A 17,349-nucleotide genomic window follows, 5' to 3' on the forward strand; every position below is an offset into this window, starting at 1 on the left:
TGTTGTTGTGTTCTTCTTTTAAAACAAAAGATTTTAATTAGTTCGGACAACTGTACGAGTTGTTTTTTTCCCTCAAAGTGTATTCAGGTTTGAGGACACTTTGAGGAAAGAAAAGTTGGCATCTATTGCAGTTTGGGCACTTGGGCTCGAAAAGGTTCACCATCTTATACTTATTGCCCAATAACTTGCACTCAGGACAAAATTTAGAAACCATTTAGTACAGGTGTTTTTTGGCGGTTGTAGATGCGTGGGTCGAAGTTAGAAAAAGTGTGGTTTTAAAAAAAAAAAAAAATGTTTTCATTATATTTTATAATTTTTTTTTATAGTAAATTATATGATATGATGAAAATACTGGTATCTTTAGAAAGATCATTTAATGGTGAGAAAAACAGTATATAATATGTGTGGGTACATTAAATAAGTAAGAGGAAAATTACAGCTAAACACAAACACCGCAGAAATTTAAAAAGAGCCCTGGTCCTTAACGGTAAGAAAATTGAAAAGTGCTCTGGTCACTAAGGGGCTAAAAATATGGTGGGGGGAAAAAAAAGGTATTCAATATTTTTTTCATTTATATCAGATTTTTTTTTTCCAAACAAATTTAATCTGCTTTTGAAATACACACCCATAAAATAGTAGATATGTTGGTAATATTGATCACAACCGAGACAAAAGATACTTAGCATTTAATACTGTATACTCGAGTATAAGCCGAGTTTTTTAGCACATTTTTTGTGCTAAAAAACCCAAACTCGGCTTATACTCGAGTCAATAGTCTGTATTATGGCAATTTGCATTGCCATAATACAGACTGGGGGAGAGGGGGGCTGGCAGAGTTGTAACTTACCTCTCCTGCAGCTCCTGTCAGCTCTCTCCTCCTCCGCGCCGTCCGTTCAGCACCTCGGTCAGCTCCCAGTGTAAGTCTCGCGAGAGCCGCGGCTCTCGCGAGACTTACAGTGTGAGCTGACAGAGGGAGCTGCACGGACGGCGCGGAGGAGGAGAGAGCTGACAGGAGCTGCAGGACAGGTAAGTTACAGCTCTGCCAGCCCCCCTCTCCCCCACTGAACTGTCAATGCTGGACCACCAGGGAAGGAGCCCCCCTCCCTGCTATGTATCAAGCAGGGAGGGGGGACGAAAAAAATAAAAATTAATAATAATAAAAAAATAATAATAATGAAATAATAAATAATAATACTAAAATAATAATAATTACATTAAATAAAAAAATAATAAATAATAATACTAAAATAATAATAATTAAATTAAATAAAAAAATAATAAATAATAATAAAAAATTTAAATAATAATTTTTTAAAAAAAAAACATTGCCCACCCCCCACCAAGGCTCTGCAACACACACACACACACACTGCATTCATACACACACACTGCATTCATACACACACACTGCACTCATACACGCACACTGCACTCATACACACACTGCACTCATACACACACTGCACTCATACACACACACTGCACTCATACACACACACTGCACTCATACACACACACTGCACTCATACACACACACACACACACTGCACTCATACATACACACTGCACTCATACACACACTGCACTCATACACACACACACACACACTGCATTCATTATACACACACTGTAAATAAATATTCAATTAATATATTTTTTTTAGGAAATAATTTTATTTAGAAATTTACCAGTAGCTGCTGCATTTCTCACCCTAGTCTTATACTCGAGTCAATAAGTTTTCCCAGTTTTTTGGGGTAAAATTAGGGGCCTCGGCTTATATTCGGGTCGGCTTATACTCGAGTATATACGGTATGTGTTTTGAGCTTTTGAGAGCGGTCCAATCAAATGCTTCTCTATGAAGCATTTGATTGGGCCTGGAGAGGAAAAAAGTGAAGATGGAAGGGTCATGGAGAGCTCTGTCCAGCAAAAGATAACAAGAAATTGCTTATTTTTTTTAAGGTTTGTTTGTTTGTTATTTAAATATAAGGTGTGGACACCAAGTAAATAATGCTCAGCAGGCTAATCTAAATTAAAAAAACAAAAAAAACCAAAACCAAACTTGGTAGCTTTCTCTGTCTCTAAGTGATTTCTCAACGTGGATTGTAGAAGGACAAAAGTAGAAAGTACGTGTTCTACAAAAGCTGATGATGCCACAGCAGGTAGCAGCTGTTCAACTATTTGCAGATCGCTTTCTTTTAGGAATTAAATGCATCCCACAATTCATTGTCAGGCATACGTTTTACATCATAGGTTTTTACCAAACATTTGCCCTGAAAAAGACTTGCTTTACTTTTGAGTTTAAAAACATATGGAAAAAATGTGCATTTTTGAGCACACATGCAGTCCTAATATTATTTATGGTGCCTGTTCCTCATGACAGAAGCATTAAAGGAATGCTTGTAATAATTCATTGTGTTTGAAGTGTTTTTTGTTTTTTTCTTTCTTAATTTTTCAAAAAAAGTGCAGATTTTAATAGAAATTGGCACTTTAAAAAATTATTTAGTCACACCTCCCTGGCTATCAGTCAGACAACACGTCCTGTTGCTTCCTGGTTTGGTTAGCTCAGTGAAGCTAAACTTAAGAGGCAGGAATTGTCCAGAGCACGTCTTGTAACGACTTCTCATTGGGCTGCATTGAAAAGTCTGTAATTGGACAGCCACAGAAAGTTTGAGCGGGGTTACAATGGTAGGGATTGTTTTTTTATATGACCCAATTAATAATGTATAATAATATAATAATGTGTGTATAATTAAATGCATAATGTCTCTTATTATGGGTGTTTCTACAAAACTGTAATTTATTAGAGGGGGTAGGGGGGATGGGGGGTGTGGGGGGGGGGGGGGAGTGAGGGGGTGAGGTCTTCTTTTCATACTAGCTGTCATTGTCAACCCAGTAAAGCAGGACAGCACACACCTAACCTTTTATCTGGCAATGGAGTTATATCCTGGCCATTCCCTTTATTTCTGCTTCTAGTTATGAGTCAATTTCCTTGTTCCTTAATTGTATCCCATGGTTGGCTGTTATATATAACAACATATGTTAAAATAAACCTCTTTTTTTCTGACCCCGCCTTCTTGCAATGTCACATGGTTCGTTTGACTCCATTTTAGAACTGCTCTTCTCATATTTGACATCCATCCCCACTTAAGAACTAACTCATGTTTGACCTAACAACCATTATTTCAGGACATTCTAGATCTACTTAACTATTGTTCTTTCTAATGTAGGACTTTATAAGGATCTAATTCCATGTGTAGTGGTGTTTCAGTTAAGGACACAATCTACTAAGCTGTAAGTTGATTACACTTTCTCTTATGCATCAGAAATCTCTGGCAACCATTTTGAGATGAAGTCCAGAATACCCTCTGCAATTTTTTAAAATCAAGTATTTTATTTATTATCCTGCTTAGTTTGCTGCTGCATCTGCTTGTATAGTATGGTATTAGTATAGTCGACTTAATGCATTTTATATTCTTTACCTTATATTAGAGCTGATGATTAAAACAAGTGATTTATTTAAAAGAAAAAAATAAATTATTTAAATCACAATTTCTCACTGTAAAGACGTTTGGTGGTTGTTACAATCCTTATTTGCACAAATAACATAAACATTCTACCCTGTTTCTATAATCCTTATTTGCAACCATATTTAGAATAACTTTTCAGATTAGTTTAACCGTTATATCAAAACTGATTTTGTTATAGAACAATAGAAATACATAGATAATGATAACATGTATGCAAGATAAACAATCTCCAGTTTAATAGTTGATCACTCGTATTAGGAGAAGAAAAACATTTTATTTCTTTTTTTAAATGTTACCAAAACAATACAATTATATAGCATACACATTTGTATATCAATGTTTGTTAAAGTGGTTAATGAAAATATCTTAAAAAGAAAGAAACGTGCAATGGTTTTCCCTCTTACTTGGGTCCCCGCCAAGCACCAAGTCTTTTCTGACACTGGAGGATTAGGTACGAATGTCTGCTCTTAATTGTGCAAAGAATACGTTCAGAATTTACATTAGCCAGCCTGGATCTTGTTTCATGCTGGCAGTGATGTACTAGTGATGTTGCCCAGAAATGTAGTTACACCTCTGACAGCAATATAAGGTATCTCAGTATTTGCTGCGTTTCATATTGAAAGCTACACATACAGACTCCAGGCACCATGACCACTTCAATTCACTGAAGTGGTCATGGTGCTTGAAGTATACCTTTAAGGCAAGGTGTTCATTGGAATAATACTGTAAGGATCTGCAATTAAAGGCGGCATCATTTATTCTGTCTCTTTCCCTTTATCTTTCTGTAGTGAGAGTTGCTAGGGCCACTCAGGGTTATTCACTAATGTGAAACTTCCAAGTTAATTTCCATTTTAACCCCTTAATGACTGTCAGTTGTACACGTTGTGATCAAAACAATGTAAATAAAAACTGAAATTTGCGCTATGTTTGTTCAAGTGTAATTCACCTTTTTTGGTATTAAAGGACCACTATAATGCCCCTGCCTCACCGCCGGGCTCTAGGGTGAGGAAGGGGTTAAACACTTACCTTTCTACAGCGCCGGGCTCCCTTGGCACTGGGGACTCTCCTCCTCCTTTCCCGTCATCGACTGAATGCGCATGCGCGGCATTCAGCCAGTCTCATAGGAAAGCATTCTCAAGGCTTTCCTATGGACACTGGCGTCTTCACAGTGAGAAGCGCCTCTAGCGGCTGTCAATGAGACAGCCACTAGAGGCTGGATTAACCCATTTGTAAACATGTAAAATTATATTTCAGAGATTTCCTGTCTCTGCCAGTACAATATTCGCACCAAGGGAAATAGTTTTTTTTCCCCTTCAAGAAGCAAACCTTGTCACCAAGGAAATATTGGATCTGAGGCACAAACAAGCCATCATAGAAATCCCTATGTATACACCGGGCTATGTGAGCAACCTATTCCTGGTTGCCAAAAAAGGCGGAGGTGATACATTTGAGGAAACTCAACGCTTATGTAACCTACAACTATTTCAAGATGGAAGGAATATATTGTTTACGAGATCTTCTCCAACCATCGGACTGGATGGCGAAGTTAGATCTACAAGATGCCTTTTTCACAGTGCCGAATACATTACAACACCTAGACTTCCTGCAGTTCATGTGGCAAGGAAGAAAATGGAGGTTCACATGTCTCCCATTCGGACTGTCTTCAGCGCCGTCGTGCTTCACCAAACTCATGAAGTCTGTGATTGCTCTACTACGGATTCGAGGAGTACGTCTCATAATATACTTGGACGACATTCTCATCCTGGCTCAATCAGTTCAACTCATCAAGACCCATCTGAACTGGACTAAGTCTGTTGCAGAATCTAGGCTTCCTAATCAATTGGGAAAAGTCCATCTTGGTTCCCACACAACACATAGAATTTTGGGTCTCATCGTAGATTCTGCATCTTCTAATGACAAAACTGAACTGTATCAAGAAGGAAGTCAGGCGCACGCTGACAGCCCCTCAACTTACTCTCAAACAATTGGCGAGAATGATTGGTCTCCTGGCGGCTTCCATACAAGCCATTTTTCCGGGCCCTCTTAACTATAGAACCCTACAGACCTCCCATCTGAAGCACAGCATATGAAGGTGAAAGACGAACTGAAATTATGGCTTCTTCACATGGAAGCTTGGAACGGTTGCGCCATTTTCGGCGCTGCACCAGATTTAATAATAGAATCCGATGCGAATTTACACTGTTGGGGTGCTCGCTGTGGAAATGTCTCTACCGGTGGCAGATGGTCCGATTTGGAATCGTCCCTCCAAATCAATTGCCTGGCCGGTTCTTTTGCAATCCGCAGTTTCTCCTCAACTCATGCCCAGTGTTCTATCCCCCTGAAGATGGACAATATATCAGCTGTCCGTTACATCAACCACCTAGGAGGCACGAAATTGAAGGTCCTAGCGAACATGGCATGAGATTTTTGGCAGTTCTGCCTGGCAGAAGGCATATCCGTTATGGCGGAATTTATTCCTGGTCTCTACAGCACCACAGCGGATTGGTACTCAGGACACCTCAGAGACCCCAGCGATTTGCATCTGGATTCCAGGGTCTTCCAAGACATCCATTATCTATGGGGCCCTCTGGACAAAGACCTTTTTGCTTCACGCTTGTATACACAATTTCCCAGGTTCTTTAGTTGGAGACCGGACCCATCAACACTAGCAACAGATGCTTTCACCCAAGGAACTATGCATTTCCACCCTTTGCATTGATTCCCTGTTGCCTGCAGCACCTACGGCGCCAGTCCGGAACTCTAGTGATTGTGGCTCCCTTGTGGCCGTCCCAACCATGGTTTCCTCCTCTCCTAGAGATGGCTATCGATTTGCCCCGTCTCCTTCCATTCCTTTGGCTGCCTGCTTCAGGATACAGACAGAATATTCCATCCCCTTGCTCAGCAGAGCCTTCTACATCTCACGGTGTGACTGATTTCAGGGGACCTTGGTCAATAGTGCTCTTTTGCCTCCACTGTGTCAATTCTCTGTCTGAGAACCACCATCTCCGTTTGATCCTCCTGGAGGTCGGGCTTCCATACCTTTCTCACCTCCTGTAGGAGACTCTTGATGTCCCCTTTAGTTGCTGGGGATGAGTCCTCGTCAGAGTCTGAGTCTTGCTCCAAATCTGCTGCTGGGGGGTGAGGCAAGGTCCTCACTTTCTTCACAGGTTTCCTCTGATGCCTCTACCTCCGTCCACGTTGCCGGCGCCATCTTGGCTGTGCTGGCCGCTGCAATCTTGGCTGCGCTAGTCTCAGCAGTCTGCTCAAAAGACCGCCTTACATCGGGTAATTTAGGGGTCTCTGGGTACATGTTGTCAGCTGGTGGGGATTACTGAGTACGAGGTGTGGCTCAGGTAGTGCAGCTCATCCAGGATGGCACATCAATGCGAGCTGTGGCAAGAAGGTTTGCTGTGTGTGTCAGCGTAGTGTCCAGAGCATGGAGGCGCTACCAAGAGACAGGCCAGTACATCAGTAGATGTGGAGGAGGCCGTAGGAGGGCAACAACCCAGCAGCAGGACCGCTACCTCCGCCTTTGTGCAAGGAGGAACAGGAGGAGCACTGCCAGAGTCCTGCAAAATGACCTCCAGCAGGCCACAAATGTGCATGTGTCTGCTCAAACGGTCAGAAACAGACTCCATTAGGGTGGGATGAGGGCCCGACGTCTACAGGTGGGGGTTGTGCTTACAGTCCAACACCGTGCAGGACTTTTGGCATTTGCCAGAGAACACCAAGATTGGCAAATTCGCCACTGGCGCCCTGTGCTCTTCATAGATGTAAGCAGGTTCAGAGTCTGAAGACGCCATGGAGAACGTTCTGCTGCCTGCAACATCCTCCAGCATGACCGGTTTGGCAGTGGGTCAGTAATGGTGTGCGTTGGCATTTCTTTGGGGGGCCGCACAGTCCTCCATGTGCTCGCCAGAGGAAGCCTGACTGCTCAGACCCCTTGTGAGACCATATGCTGGTGCAGTTGGCACTGGGTTCCTCCTAATGCAAGACAATGCTAGACCTCATGTGGCTGGAGTATGTCAGCAGTTCCTGCAAGACGAAGGCATTGATGCTATGGACTGGCCCGCCCGTTCCCCAGACCTGAATCCAATTGAGCACATCTGGGACATCATGTCTCGCTCCATCCACCAACGTCACGTTGCACCAAAGACTGTCCAGGAGTTGGCAGATGCTTTAGTCCAGGTCTGGGATCCCTCAGGAGACCATCCGCCACCTCATCAGGAGCATGCACAGGCGTTGTAGGGAGGTCATACAGGCACGTGGAGGCCACACATACTACGGAGTATCATTTTGACTTGTTTTAAGGACATTACATCAAAGTTGGATCCACTTTAATTTTGAGTGTGACTCCAAATCCAGACCTCCATGGGTTGAAAAATTTGATTTCCATTTTTTTATTTTTGTGTGATTTTGTTGTGAGCACATTCAACTATGTAAGAACAAAGTATTTCAGAAGAATATTTAATTCATTCAGATCTAGGATGTGTTATTTTTGTGTTCCCTTTATTTTTTTGAGCAGTGTGTGTGTATATATATATATATTTTTTTTTTTATTTTTTTTTTAAATAAATAATGTCCTACTGGACATTATTCATTAGGTCCCCTCTCCCGTTCACTTCAAAAATGTATTTTTAAAATAAGTTTTACTCTGAACCGGCAAATGGAGAGGGAGTGGTATTTATGAACATGTACTCTTCTAATAAGTGGTGCAAACATGTAAAAGTGGAGGGCTCACCTGCAATGTGCCTGCTTGTTCCACAAGTTTACCTGTGAACATGATGAATGATGATAAACAATACGGCAGGGTACTGGCAATTTAATGTTATGTAAAGATTAAGAAAATGTTGCCCAATAGGCACCATTCCTGATCCAAGTGAGGTATGTGCAACAGAATGCTTCAAATGCTGCAAAATACAGCCTTCATACCTCCCAGACAAGCTGATGTAATTAGAGGGGCTAGAGGTCTCAAGTAAGTTCCTCTCTCTTCCTACATGTAGGTGTATATGCAGGGACCTTAAAAATAGTTACGCACTAACAGAGAAGCCCCTTATTTCACTGTGACTGACATTTAAAACATATTGCATGCTGGCAATTTTCTCTATAGGTTATAAGAAATTTATACCCAAACATTTATTTACATTTTTTTTTTTGTTTCCTTAACCTATACTGCAATGTTATTGGTAAAGACCATAAAGATTGTGTCCATAGGCAAGTGCACATTGATGCTACAATGCATGCAGGTTAGCTGTGCATACTGCAGCCCCTGTGTCTGTGTGTGTTTTTGTGTGTAATAAAATATGATTATCACACACAAATAGTTTATTAGCATGGCTGATAGAAAAAATAATTTTGCCTAACTGCGTTCAGCAGAGTTCAGAATGAAAGCGGATTTCACAGAAAGGGAAGTACTATGTGTGTTCTTTGAAAATGAAGCGGATTTAGTTCAGGGCTGGTGTGAGGAAGTCCTATTTCACAGAACAGGTTGTGGTTTGAAAAATGACCTTGCATCAGGGTTTGTACAAGCTAATAATCTTCAGCATTTGTAAGTACAATCTACAAGCATTAATGACAAAGCATAAAAAGTAAAGGCAATGAAGCATTCCTCAATTTGCAATTAGTCAAAATACTACCTGCTCTACAGACACCATGCATTTGTTACTATCCAAACTTCAAGTTCCATCATGACAGGCCAATTTACAATGTACTGTCCTATTCCTTATGTCTTGAGTGAGTACTGCAATAAATATTTCTGTACACATGTCTGACAACCACTAACACATATAACATGATTTCTATTTCCACGGATATATGACCCCACAAGCACAAAATCATGGTTAGATATATTTCAACAATATATATCGTAAAGGGACACTATAGTCACCAAAACAACTACAGTTTATTGTATTTGTTTTGGTGAGTATAATAATTCCCTTCAGGCTTTTTGAAGTAAAAACGTTTTTTTCAGAGAAAAGGCAGTGTTTACATTACAGTCTAGGGCAGTGATGCCGAACCTTTTTGAGCCCGAGTGCCCAAACCGCAATACATGCCAACTTTTTTTTCCTCAAAGTGCCAACACTGCAATTAAACCTGAATACTGAGGTTTAAGTTTAGAAAAAACAACTTGTGTACAGTTGTCCGAACTAATTAGCATCTTTTGTTTTAAAAGAAGAACACAACAGAGAGTTCAATGATACAGATTTTAAATAATGATATAAATAGATAAAATTCAGCTTATATTTATTAGTATCTCCAACAAATGCAATCCATACACACAGACTGCAGAACACATTCTCACACCGTCCGCTAAACACATACACACATCGTCCGCTAAATACATACACACACACACACCATCCGCTAAATACACACACACACACACACACACAGTCCGCTGAGTACACATACAGACAGACTGCTGAATACACACACATACTGCATTTAAGGGGTGCAGTGTGTGTGTGTAAGGGTGTGGAGTGCTGTGTGTGTGTGTGTGTGTGTGGGGGGGGGACACAGTCATTCCTGGTGGTCCGGTGGTAAGTTTGTTTGTGGCAGCTACGAAGCAGCTCGTCTGTCCTCCTCCACGATGCTGTGTGGAGCGTTGCCATGGTAACGCACGGCAACGCTCCACACAGCATCGCGCGGGAGGACAGGGGAGCTGCTTGCTAGAGCCCTCCCCCTGCCTCCCGACCCGGAAGCAGAGTAGGCGCCTGCCGTTTCGGGCAGGCAGGTGCCTACTCTGCAGACAGCCAGCAGCCCCCTCTCTCCTGGCGACCTATGGCCGCGTGCCAACAAGACGGGCCCAGCGTGCCACCTGTGGCACGCGTGCCATAGGTTCGCCATCACTGGTCTAGGGCTAACTCCACTGGTCACTCCTCATATGGTTACTAAAGATGCTTCCTGGGGCAGTGCTGCACAGTGAGCAGCACTGCCATGCAGGCACTAAACTTACTTCATAGAGATGCACTGATTCAAGGACCCCAAGCGTGTTCTGCAGTGCCTCTAGTTTATTGCTTCTGGTGGACTGCATATATGCAACATAGTCTCTAGTTTCAAACATGGGCAGTACAGCTTGATAGTATTTCACAGGCCCTGGCATCACACAGTGAATGTTCTTTTACTCCTAAAAGATGTCCATTAAGGAGAATTAGCATTCTGTCTGGATTTTTATGAAAGTTGCCCTTGGTGGTTTTCAACTCAAGAGGCGAGATAAAAAAAGAGAAATAGCGTTTTAAAGAAATGATCAATGATGTTGTGTCAGTTCTGTGGTATGTATTTCTGTAGAAGCAGAGCATGTTCTGCTATATGAAACCACTGTTCAGGAAGTGAAACTTTGCAATGGTGTCACTTGTGATGTCACTTCCAGTTTGAGGGAAATGTAGAATTCTAGCCCTTGAAAAAGAAATTGAAACGTGATTTAATAAACACATTCACAGTAGGGCAATATTGGCATCTGCCCATGGCCCTATGCCAAGAGAGGTACATATATTGTCATGAAAAGGTGTTTTGGGAAAGGGAAGAAGAAACATTGCAAAAAAAAATTTAAATGGAAGCTATAGATAATGATGTGGTTAGAAAAATCTCTCATCCGCGGGGCCCTTACATGATCATTCTTTAATTTCTTGTTACTATGGAAGATTAAAGCAGCTATGTCATAGCATTTAAAAAAGATAAAATCTTTATGAAATGCTTATAAAAACTGTATTTGAATTTCACCGAAATTTTAGTTCAGTCAAAAGATATCATAAGACAGGTCTACTTTGTCTTAGGTATTTTTCCTACGCTTTACAAGAGGCGGTGCTTCTGATACCGGAGAAACTGACGGAAGCCAAGCACAGAGAGATGGACACAGGTTTCTTCAGGAATGAAGAGATTCTTTATTCGATTCACCGACCGGGACTCAGAGGGACTAATGTCACCAAAAAACAGCAAAGTCTGAGTCCTGATCATACAGTGTAGGTCCCTTATATAGGCATCTAGCTCCTCCCATAATCAGTTCAACCTACACATACTCTTATCTAATCAACCGAATAGAGACTAAATTCCTGTTTGACCACATGGCTTGCCCAGCACAATGGAGGAGGGGAAATACTCGTATATCCTGTATTCCTACATATGCTCCGTACACTACTGATTGTATCTTAGCTACGTGTAACTGACTAACTGATGCATCAACATATGCAAGTGCACATACCACGTGGCAATCTTGTCCTAGTAAATTTATTTTTACTGAGATTCCACCACACTTCCACTGTAAAGCTTTGTTAGGTGAAAAAAGTCTATGTCTATGGAGGATCCTGTGGTCTCGCAAGTTCCTCTGTAAACATCAATGTTCTATTCTCACATATAAGTGAGAGTACAGTACTGATATTGGCTCCTGTCTGGATGTAGTGCCATTAGCTGAAGAGTGTCTCGTAGAAGAATATGTTGGTGCCCATGACGGACCTGTTCAGGTAAGTAAATTCCACCCCAGACCCACCACACAGAAAGTGGAGCAGTCACCATCTGAGGTGTTTGCAGAATATGCAAAGACCCCAGAAGATGACAGGGCTGATTTAACAGAGGTTCCAATCTGAGTGTTTATAAAGAAAATTGGTAGAAAGCACTCCAAGTGTATGCCCTTGTTCTAGAAATACTGTATGATTAAGCCAAATGGATGTGTCCCTTTAATACACTGAGTACAAAAGAGACGTTCACAAATACTCTCAGTATGTGCTTCTGGAAAATCTCTATAATAGCACTTTTATTTGTAAAGGTGTTTATATATATATATCTATATATATATATATATATATATATATATATATATATATATATCTATACACCTTTAAAAAAAAAAAAAAAGTACTATTATAGGTGTGTGTGTGTGTGTGTGTGTGTGTGTGTGTGTGTGTATTTTTTTATTTTAGTTTAAAAAATAAAAATTATACAAAACCTTGGTACTAATATGGATGTGTGTGAGTTTATGTTACAAACCTAATATATTATGCCTTGTCTTCATTTAAGGTGCTCAATGGGGATAAATTGTGTGCATGCAGGAAAGCCATGCATGTTACAGCATGTTAGCCATGGAGAGAGATAAGAAGGTAAGATTTGTATTTTTTGTATGCATATTCCACTTAAAATTTATTCATTTAGATGTTGTTATACATAGTGGTTTAACCCCTTAAGGACCAAACTTCTGGAATAAAAGGGAATCATGACATGTCACACATGTCATGTGTCCTTGAAGGAACACTATAGTCACCTAAATTACTTTAGCTAAATAAAGCAGTTTTAGTGTATAGATCATTCCCCTGCAATTTCACTGCTCAATTCACTGTCATTTAGGAGTTAAATCACTTTGTTTCTGTTTATGCAGCCCTAGCCACACCTATCCTGGCTATGATTGACAGAGCCTGCATGAAAAAAAAAACTGGTTTCACTTTCAAACAGATGTAATTTACCTTAAACAATTTTATCTCAATCTCTAAATTGAACTTTAATCACATACAGGAGGCTCTTGCAGGGTCTAGCAAGCTATTAACATAGCAGGGGATAGGGAAATCTTAATTAAACAGAACTTGCAATAAAGAAAGCCTAAATAGGGCTCTCTTTACAGGAAGTGTTTATGGAAGGCTGTGCAAGTCACATGCAGGGAGGTGTGACTAGGGTTCATAAATAAAGGGATTTAACTCCTAAATGGCAGAGGATTGAGCAGTGAGGCTGCAGGGGCATGTTCTATATACCAAAACTGCCTCATTAAGATAAAGCTGTTCAGGTGACTATAGTGTCCCTTTGACCCCTTAAGGACAGACGACGGATATATTCCGTCATGATTCCCTTTTATTCCAGAAGTTGTGTCATTAAGGGGTTAAGGGGTTAAAGTGGCTCTGTCACCTCAAATTTACCTTTCTCCTATTCTTTCCTCTCCTCCTCCTCTTGTGAAGCATAGTTAAAATACATATGACAAAGTAGTCCCTATTTAGAGTAATAGATCAGAAATTAAAAAAAAGAACAGATTCTGATAGAGGAACAGAAGAAGAAACTATGGGAGAAGGGTAAGCTTGATGTGACAGAGCCACTCTAAAGGCACACTATAGGGTCAGGAACACAAACCTGTATTACTGACCCTATAGTGCAAAACCCACCATTTAGGTGGCTTGCCCCATCCTTACCCCCCTTAAAAGCATGAAAAACTCACCTTATTTCCAGCGCCGTGCAGGTCTGCCAGCGCTGACTCCACCCCCTTGGTGACATCATCAGAATTCCCATGGGGAAAGCATTGGATTAGCTAAAATTGGCAAGAGGGCAGGGCCAAAAAACTTTTGGCCAATCAGCATCTCTTCATAGAGATGCATTGAATCAATGCATCTCTATGAGGAAAATTCAGCATCTCCATGCAGAATGTAGGGACGCTGAACGGCAGGGCTGCTTACTGTGCAGTCCTGAGCCAGAAAGCATCTCCAGTGGCCATCTGAGGAGTGGACACTTGAAGGTGTCCCTAGGGGCAATGTAAACACTGCCTTTTCTCTGAAGGACAAACAGATGGTCTATAGCTAAAAATAACCATTTCCACCTTTTGATATGTGGCACATGAGCACATCAACATGAAGGCAAACTCGCATCATATATCAAGTGTGTCTATGCAATAGCTTAAAATCCCGATGGAGATTAACATTTGAGAGCATGTTGTGGACATCTGCATCCTGGTACTGTTTGGCTCACTAGAAACTGTCTATTGTGCTTAGAGGACCATCCAAGTAACGTACCACTACAGTGAAACCTTTTAAGAACTGTTTGAACCTGGGTCAGCCCCAATGAGCTAAGAGGGGCTGATGTCATTGGCTGAGAGCGTCATCAATGTGGCTCTGTATTGGGCTAAGCTTAGCTCAGGGCACAATTTGTCAAAACGTTTTAAAATGTATTAACTGCTTACTCTGATAAGACTGGACACTCCTGGCACCAAAATCACTATAGTGGACTTGGCATGTTCCTCTAAGTATTTGGATCAGTCCAAAAGACAGATTTTCGCTATGTGTGTGTGTATGTATATATATATATATATATATCTTTATAAATGTATTTATTTATATACCCTGTATAATCAATGTTAATTCTCAAGCATTATTCAATATTATGTCTGCTTCCTACAAAATTTGTCTTTGTTGGTCTTTTTGATTAGTTTTTGTTTTAATAAAACCGCAGATTTAGTTGCATGTAAATATATTGAGCTTTTTTGGACCACCTCTGATAGACACTCACTGTGTGTTGGGTTGTATTTTAATTTAAATTTGTAAGTTTGCATATGACTGTGTCTGATTATATAACATTAGATTTATTCTAACCACTTGGATTGCATGCTGTGAAAAGTGTGGGCTTGATTCAATTAAAGATATATGTATCTCTAGTAATTAAATAAAAGGTCACTGATTGCGTTTGAGTAATCAAAGTAAAACAAACAAAAACACGCAATAATAAAATTTAGGTTCTATTAATTGAATCCAGACCCAAATTTCCTTGAACTAAAAGACTGTTTGCTACAGAATAGTTTCCTCTTGGCTAACATGACAGTAAATCTCATTGCGCAGTCAGTGGAAAGCACCTCATTCACTGTTTCCTTTTTTTCTGCTTTCGTAGCATACCACAGCTGCTTCAGTCACTGAGATGAATGGGGACGCTATTCAGCCTGAAAGTTCCTCCGTCCCACAGGGCTGGAATGAGTTCTGTGAGTTCCACGCCATCTCCACAGCACGGGAGCTGGCAAAGCAATATTGGTTATTTGCTAACCAGAACCCACACCATGATATACTGGCCGCAGAGAACTTCTCTTTGCAGTTTACGGATCTTTTCCAGCAGTATTTTAGGAACGAGGTGAGGGAAAGCTGGGGTATGGACCAATACAAATTTTTCCCCTTTAGTAGGGTAAAAGATTATAGAGAGACAGGAAGGAGGCCATCGCAAGAGTCTCCAAGTACGGTTGCACCAAAGGTGGAGGTGGATTTGGCAGCTCGCCATGAACATACAGAGCAGACTGTCTGTGATACCGCTGTCCAACAAATGCCAAAATCTTGGAGTTTAGAGGAACTTCGGCCTAATGTCAGCACCTCATCTCCAAGACCATTCATTCGATTTTCTCTCAATAGCCTTAGGAGAAGTCTTAGAAATATATTTCGTAGGAGGTCCACAGATTCTGCCCCTACGGAAACCAGAGAGATAGAGGCCGATACAGCGGAGTCACCCACTTGGCATGGCATCCCAAGGAGGATTTTGCCATGGACTACAACAAGAGATCAAGTGGTAGAAGTCCGAAAAGAAGGCCATTTAAATTACGGCATGGTGGATGAGGCTTGTTTTAACAGTGGGGATTTCTGGCAAAGATGCCGTTTGGTTTTACGGAAATCAAGCTCTTTGGAAAGTGAGGATTACCTTCTGGAGCTCTTTGATCCTCCCAAAGTAAGTAAGCAAACAATAAAATATGGCTTAAATATAGTATTGATCACTGTGCAGTGATATGATCATGTGTTTTGTCTCTCTGGTTGTGTGACAGAAATTGTTGGGCATTGTTAGTGGAAGAATCTTGTATTGTTGACAGCTACTTTGCAGTAGGAACTTCTACATGACCTATGTGTGAATGTACTGTTTCACCTTAAAGTGTAATATTTAGATGCAGGTGTTTGAGTGTTCAAGAAATAATAAAATATAATAATAATAATGACCACAATGTAACTAGCATCCTCTCCAACTGTTAAAGGATGCAAGTCTAATTGTAATTTAAATTTTAAATGCTGGATTACAGATCTCTATGATCCTTACTAATAAACGGCTGTTATGAAAAACGGGGCACTGTACTCTCTCTGGACTACCAGAGTTATGTCATCGCTGCAGAAATTGTTGTTTTAGGGGTTGTAGTCTTATTGCAGCATAAGCTACTTATTTTTTATTTGACTAGCAATGGTGTAACATCTCATGACAGTATCAATTACAATGGGCACTGACGCATAAAGTGAGAACAATTATTAATTTAGAGAGTTCTGATTAACAACCTCTGATGCTATAGGCTTGGTTGGGCTGCGATCCCTACTATGTCTTGACAAAGCATTCGGTAATACAAGATTTCCTTGCAGCATAGAATGCTGGCTGTTATAGTGACCTAATTACTGATGTTGCTTTGATCCTGCTACTGTTTACAAAATATATATATATATATATATAAATGTTTGTGCAATCACCAAGTGTATACTGTGTATTAATAGCACAGGAATGTTCATTACATAATTACTCACATATTTTACTAATTTCTTTTTTTGGTAATGTTAACATATGCATATGTTAATGTTTGTGCGAATACTCATGGCTTTTAGGTAACGTGCAAGGCAGTGTGAAATCTTAAAATAATAAATGAGAGACCATAAGTGTTATTTGCAAAACCATTGGAACATATGTGCATGTAGTGTGCCCTCGTGTAAGAGTAAATCACTGTTTATGATTGTAGGTGGAATAAAGGGCTATTAGAATAGGTTTTAAGAGTGCCCCCAGCAAAATATCAGTGTTCCCCTCCGTTCTTCAGATTTGAGGAGTCACTAAATAGCTAGTTAGATCAGTGCTTCTCGAGCTCATCTTTCGGCTCCTTGTCTTATCAGTTTTCTCCATTAGAGTAAATTGTATCATTCCTCAGTCCTGGAACAGTTGTATTCGTTTGAGGGCTGGTTGAAATCACTGCATTGCATATCTTGGAGCTATATGAATCATATTAACATGTTTCACTTTAGAAATTTGTCTAACGTGTAAAAATCATTCTCTTTATATAATGACTGTGTTTGACTGTTTTTTCTATCAT

General features: G+C 40.5%; 1 protein-coding gene across 1 annotated transcript in view; it reads left to right on the forward strand.

The window, feature by feature from the left end:
- Positions 1 to 17,349, forward strand: part of SH2B3 (SH2B adaptor protein 3) — a 200,124-nt gene that overhangs the window by 45,330 nt on the left and 137,445 nt on the right. The window contains exons 2-3 of the mRNA XM_063454235.1: positions 12,537 to 12,616; positions 15,150 to 15,965. Coding sequence (XP_063310305.1) covers positions 12,563 to 12,616; positions 15,150 to 15,965 — 870 coding nt within the window. The 5' untranslated portion in view covers positions 12,537 to 12,562. The remainder of the gene's footprint in view (positions 1 to 12,536; positions 12,617 to 15,149; positions 15,966 to 17,349) is intronic.

The sequence above is a fragment of the Pelobates fuscus genome, chromosome 5, assembly GCF_036172605.1.
Source record: "Pelobates fuscus isolate aPelFus1 chromosome 5, aPelFus1.pri, whole genome shotgun sequence".
NCBI lineage: Eukaryota > Metazoa > Chordata > Amphibia > Anura > Pelobatidae > Pelobates > Pelobates fuscus.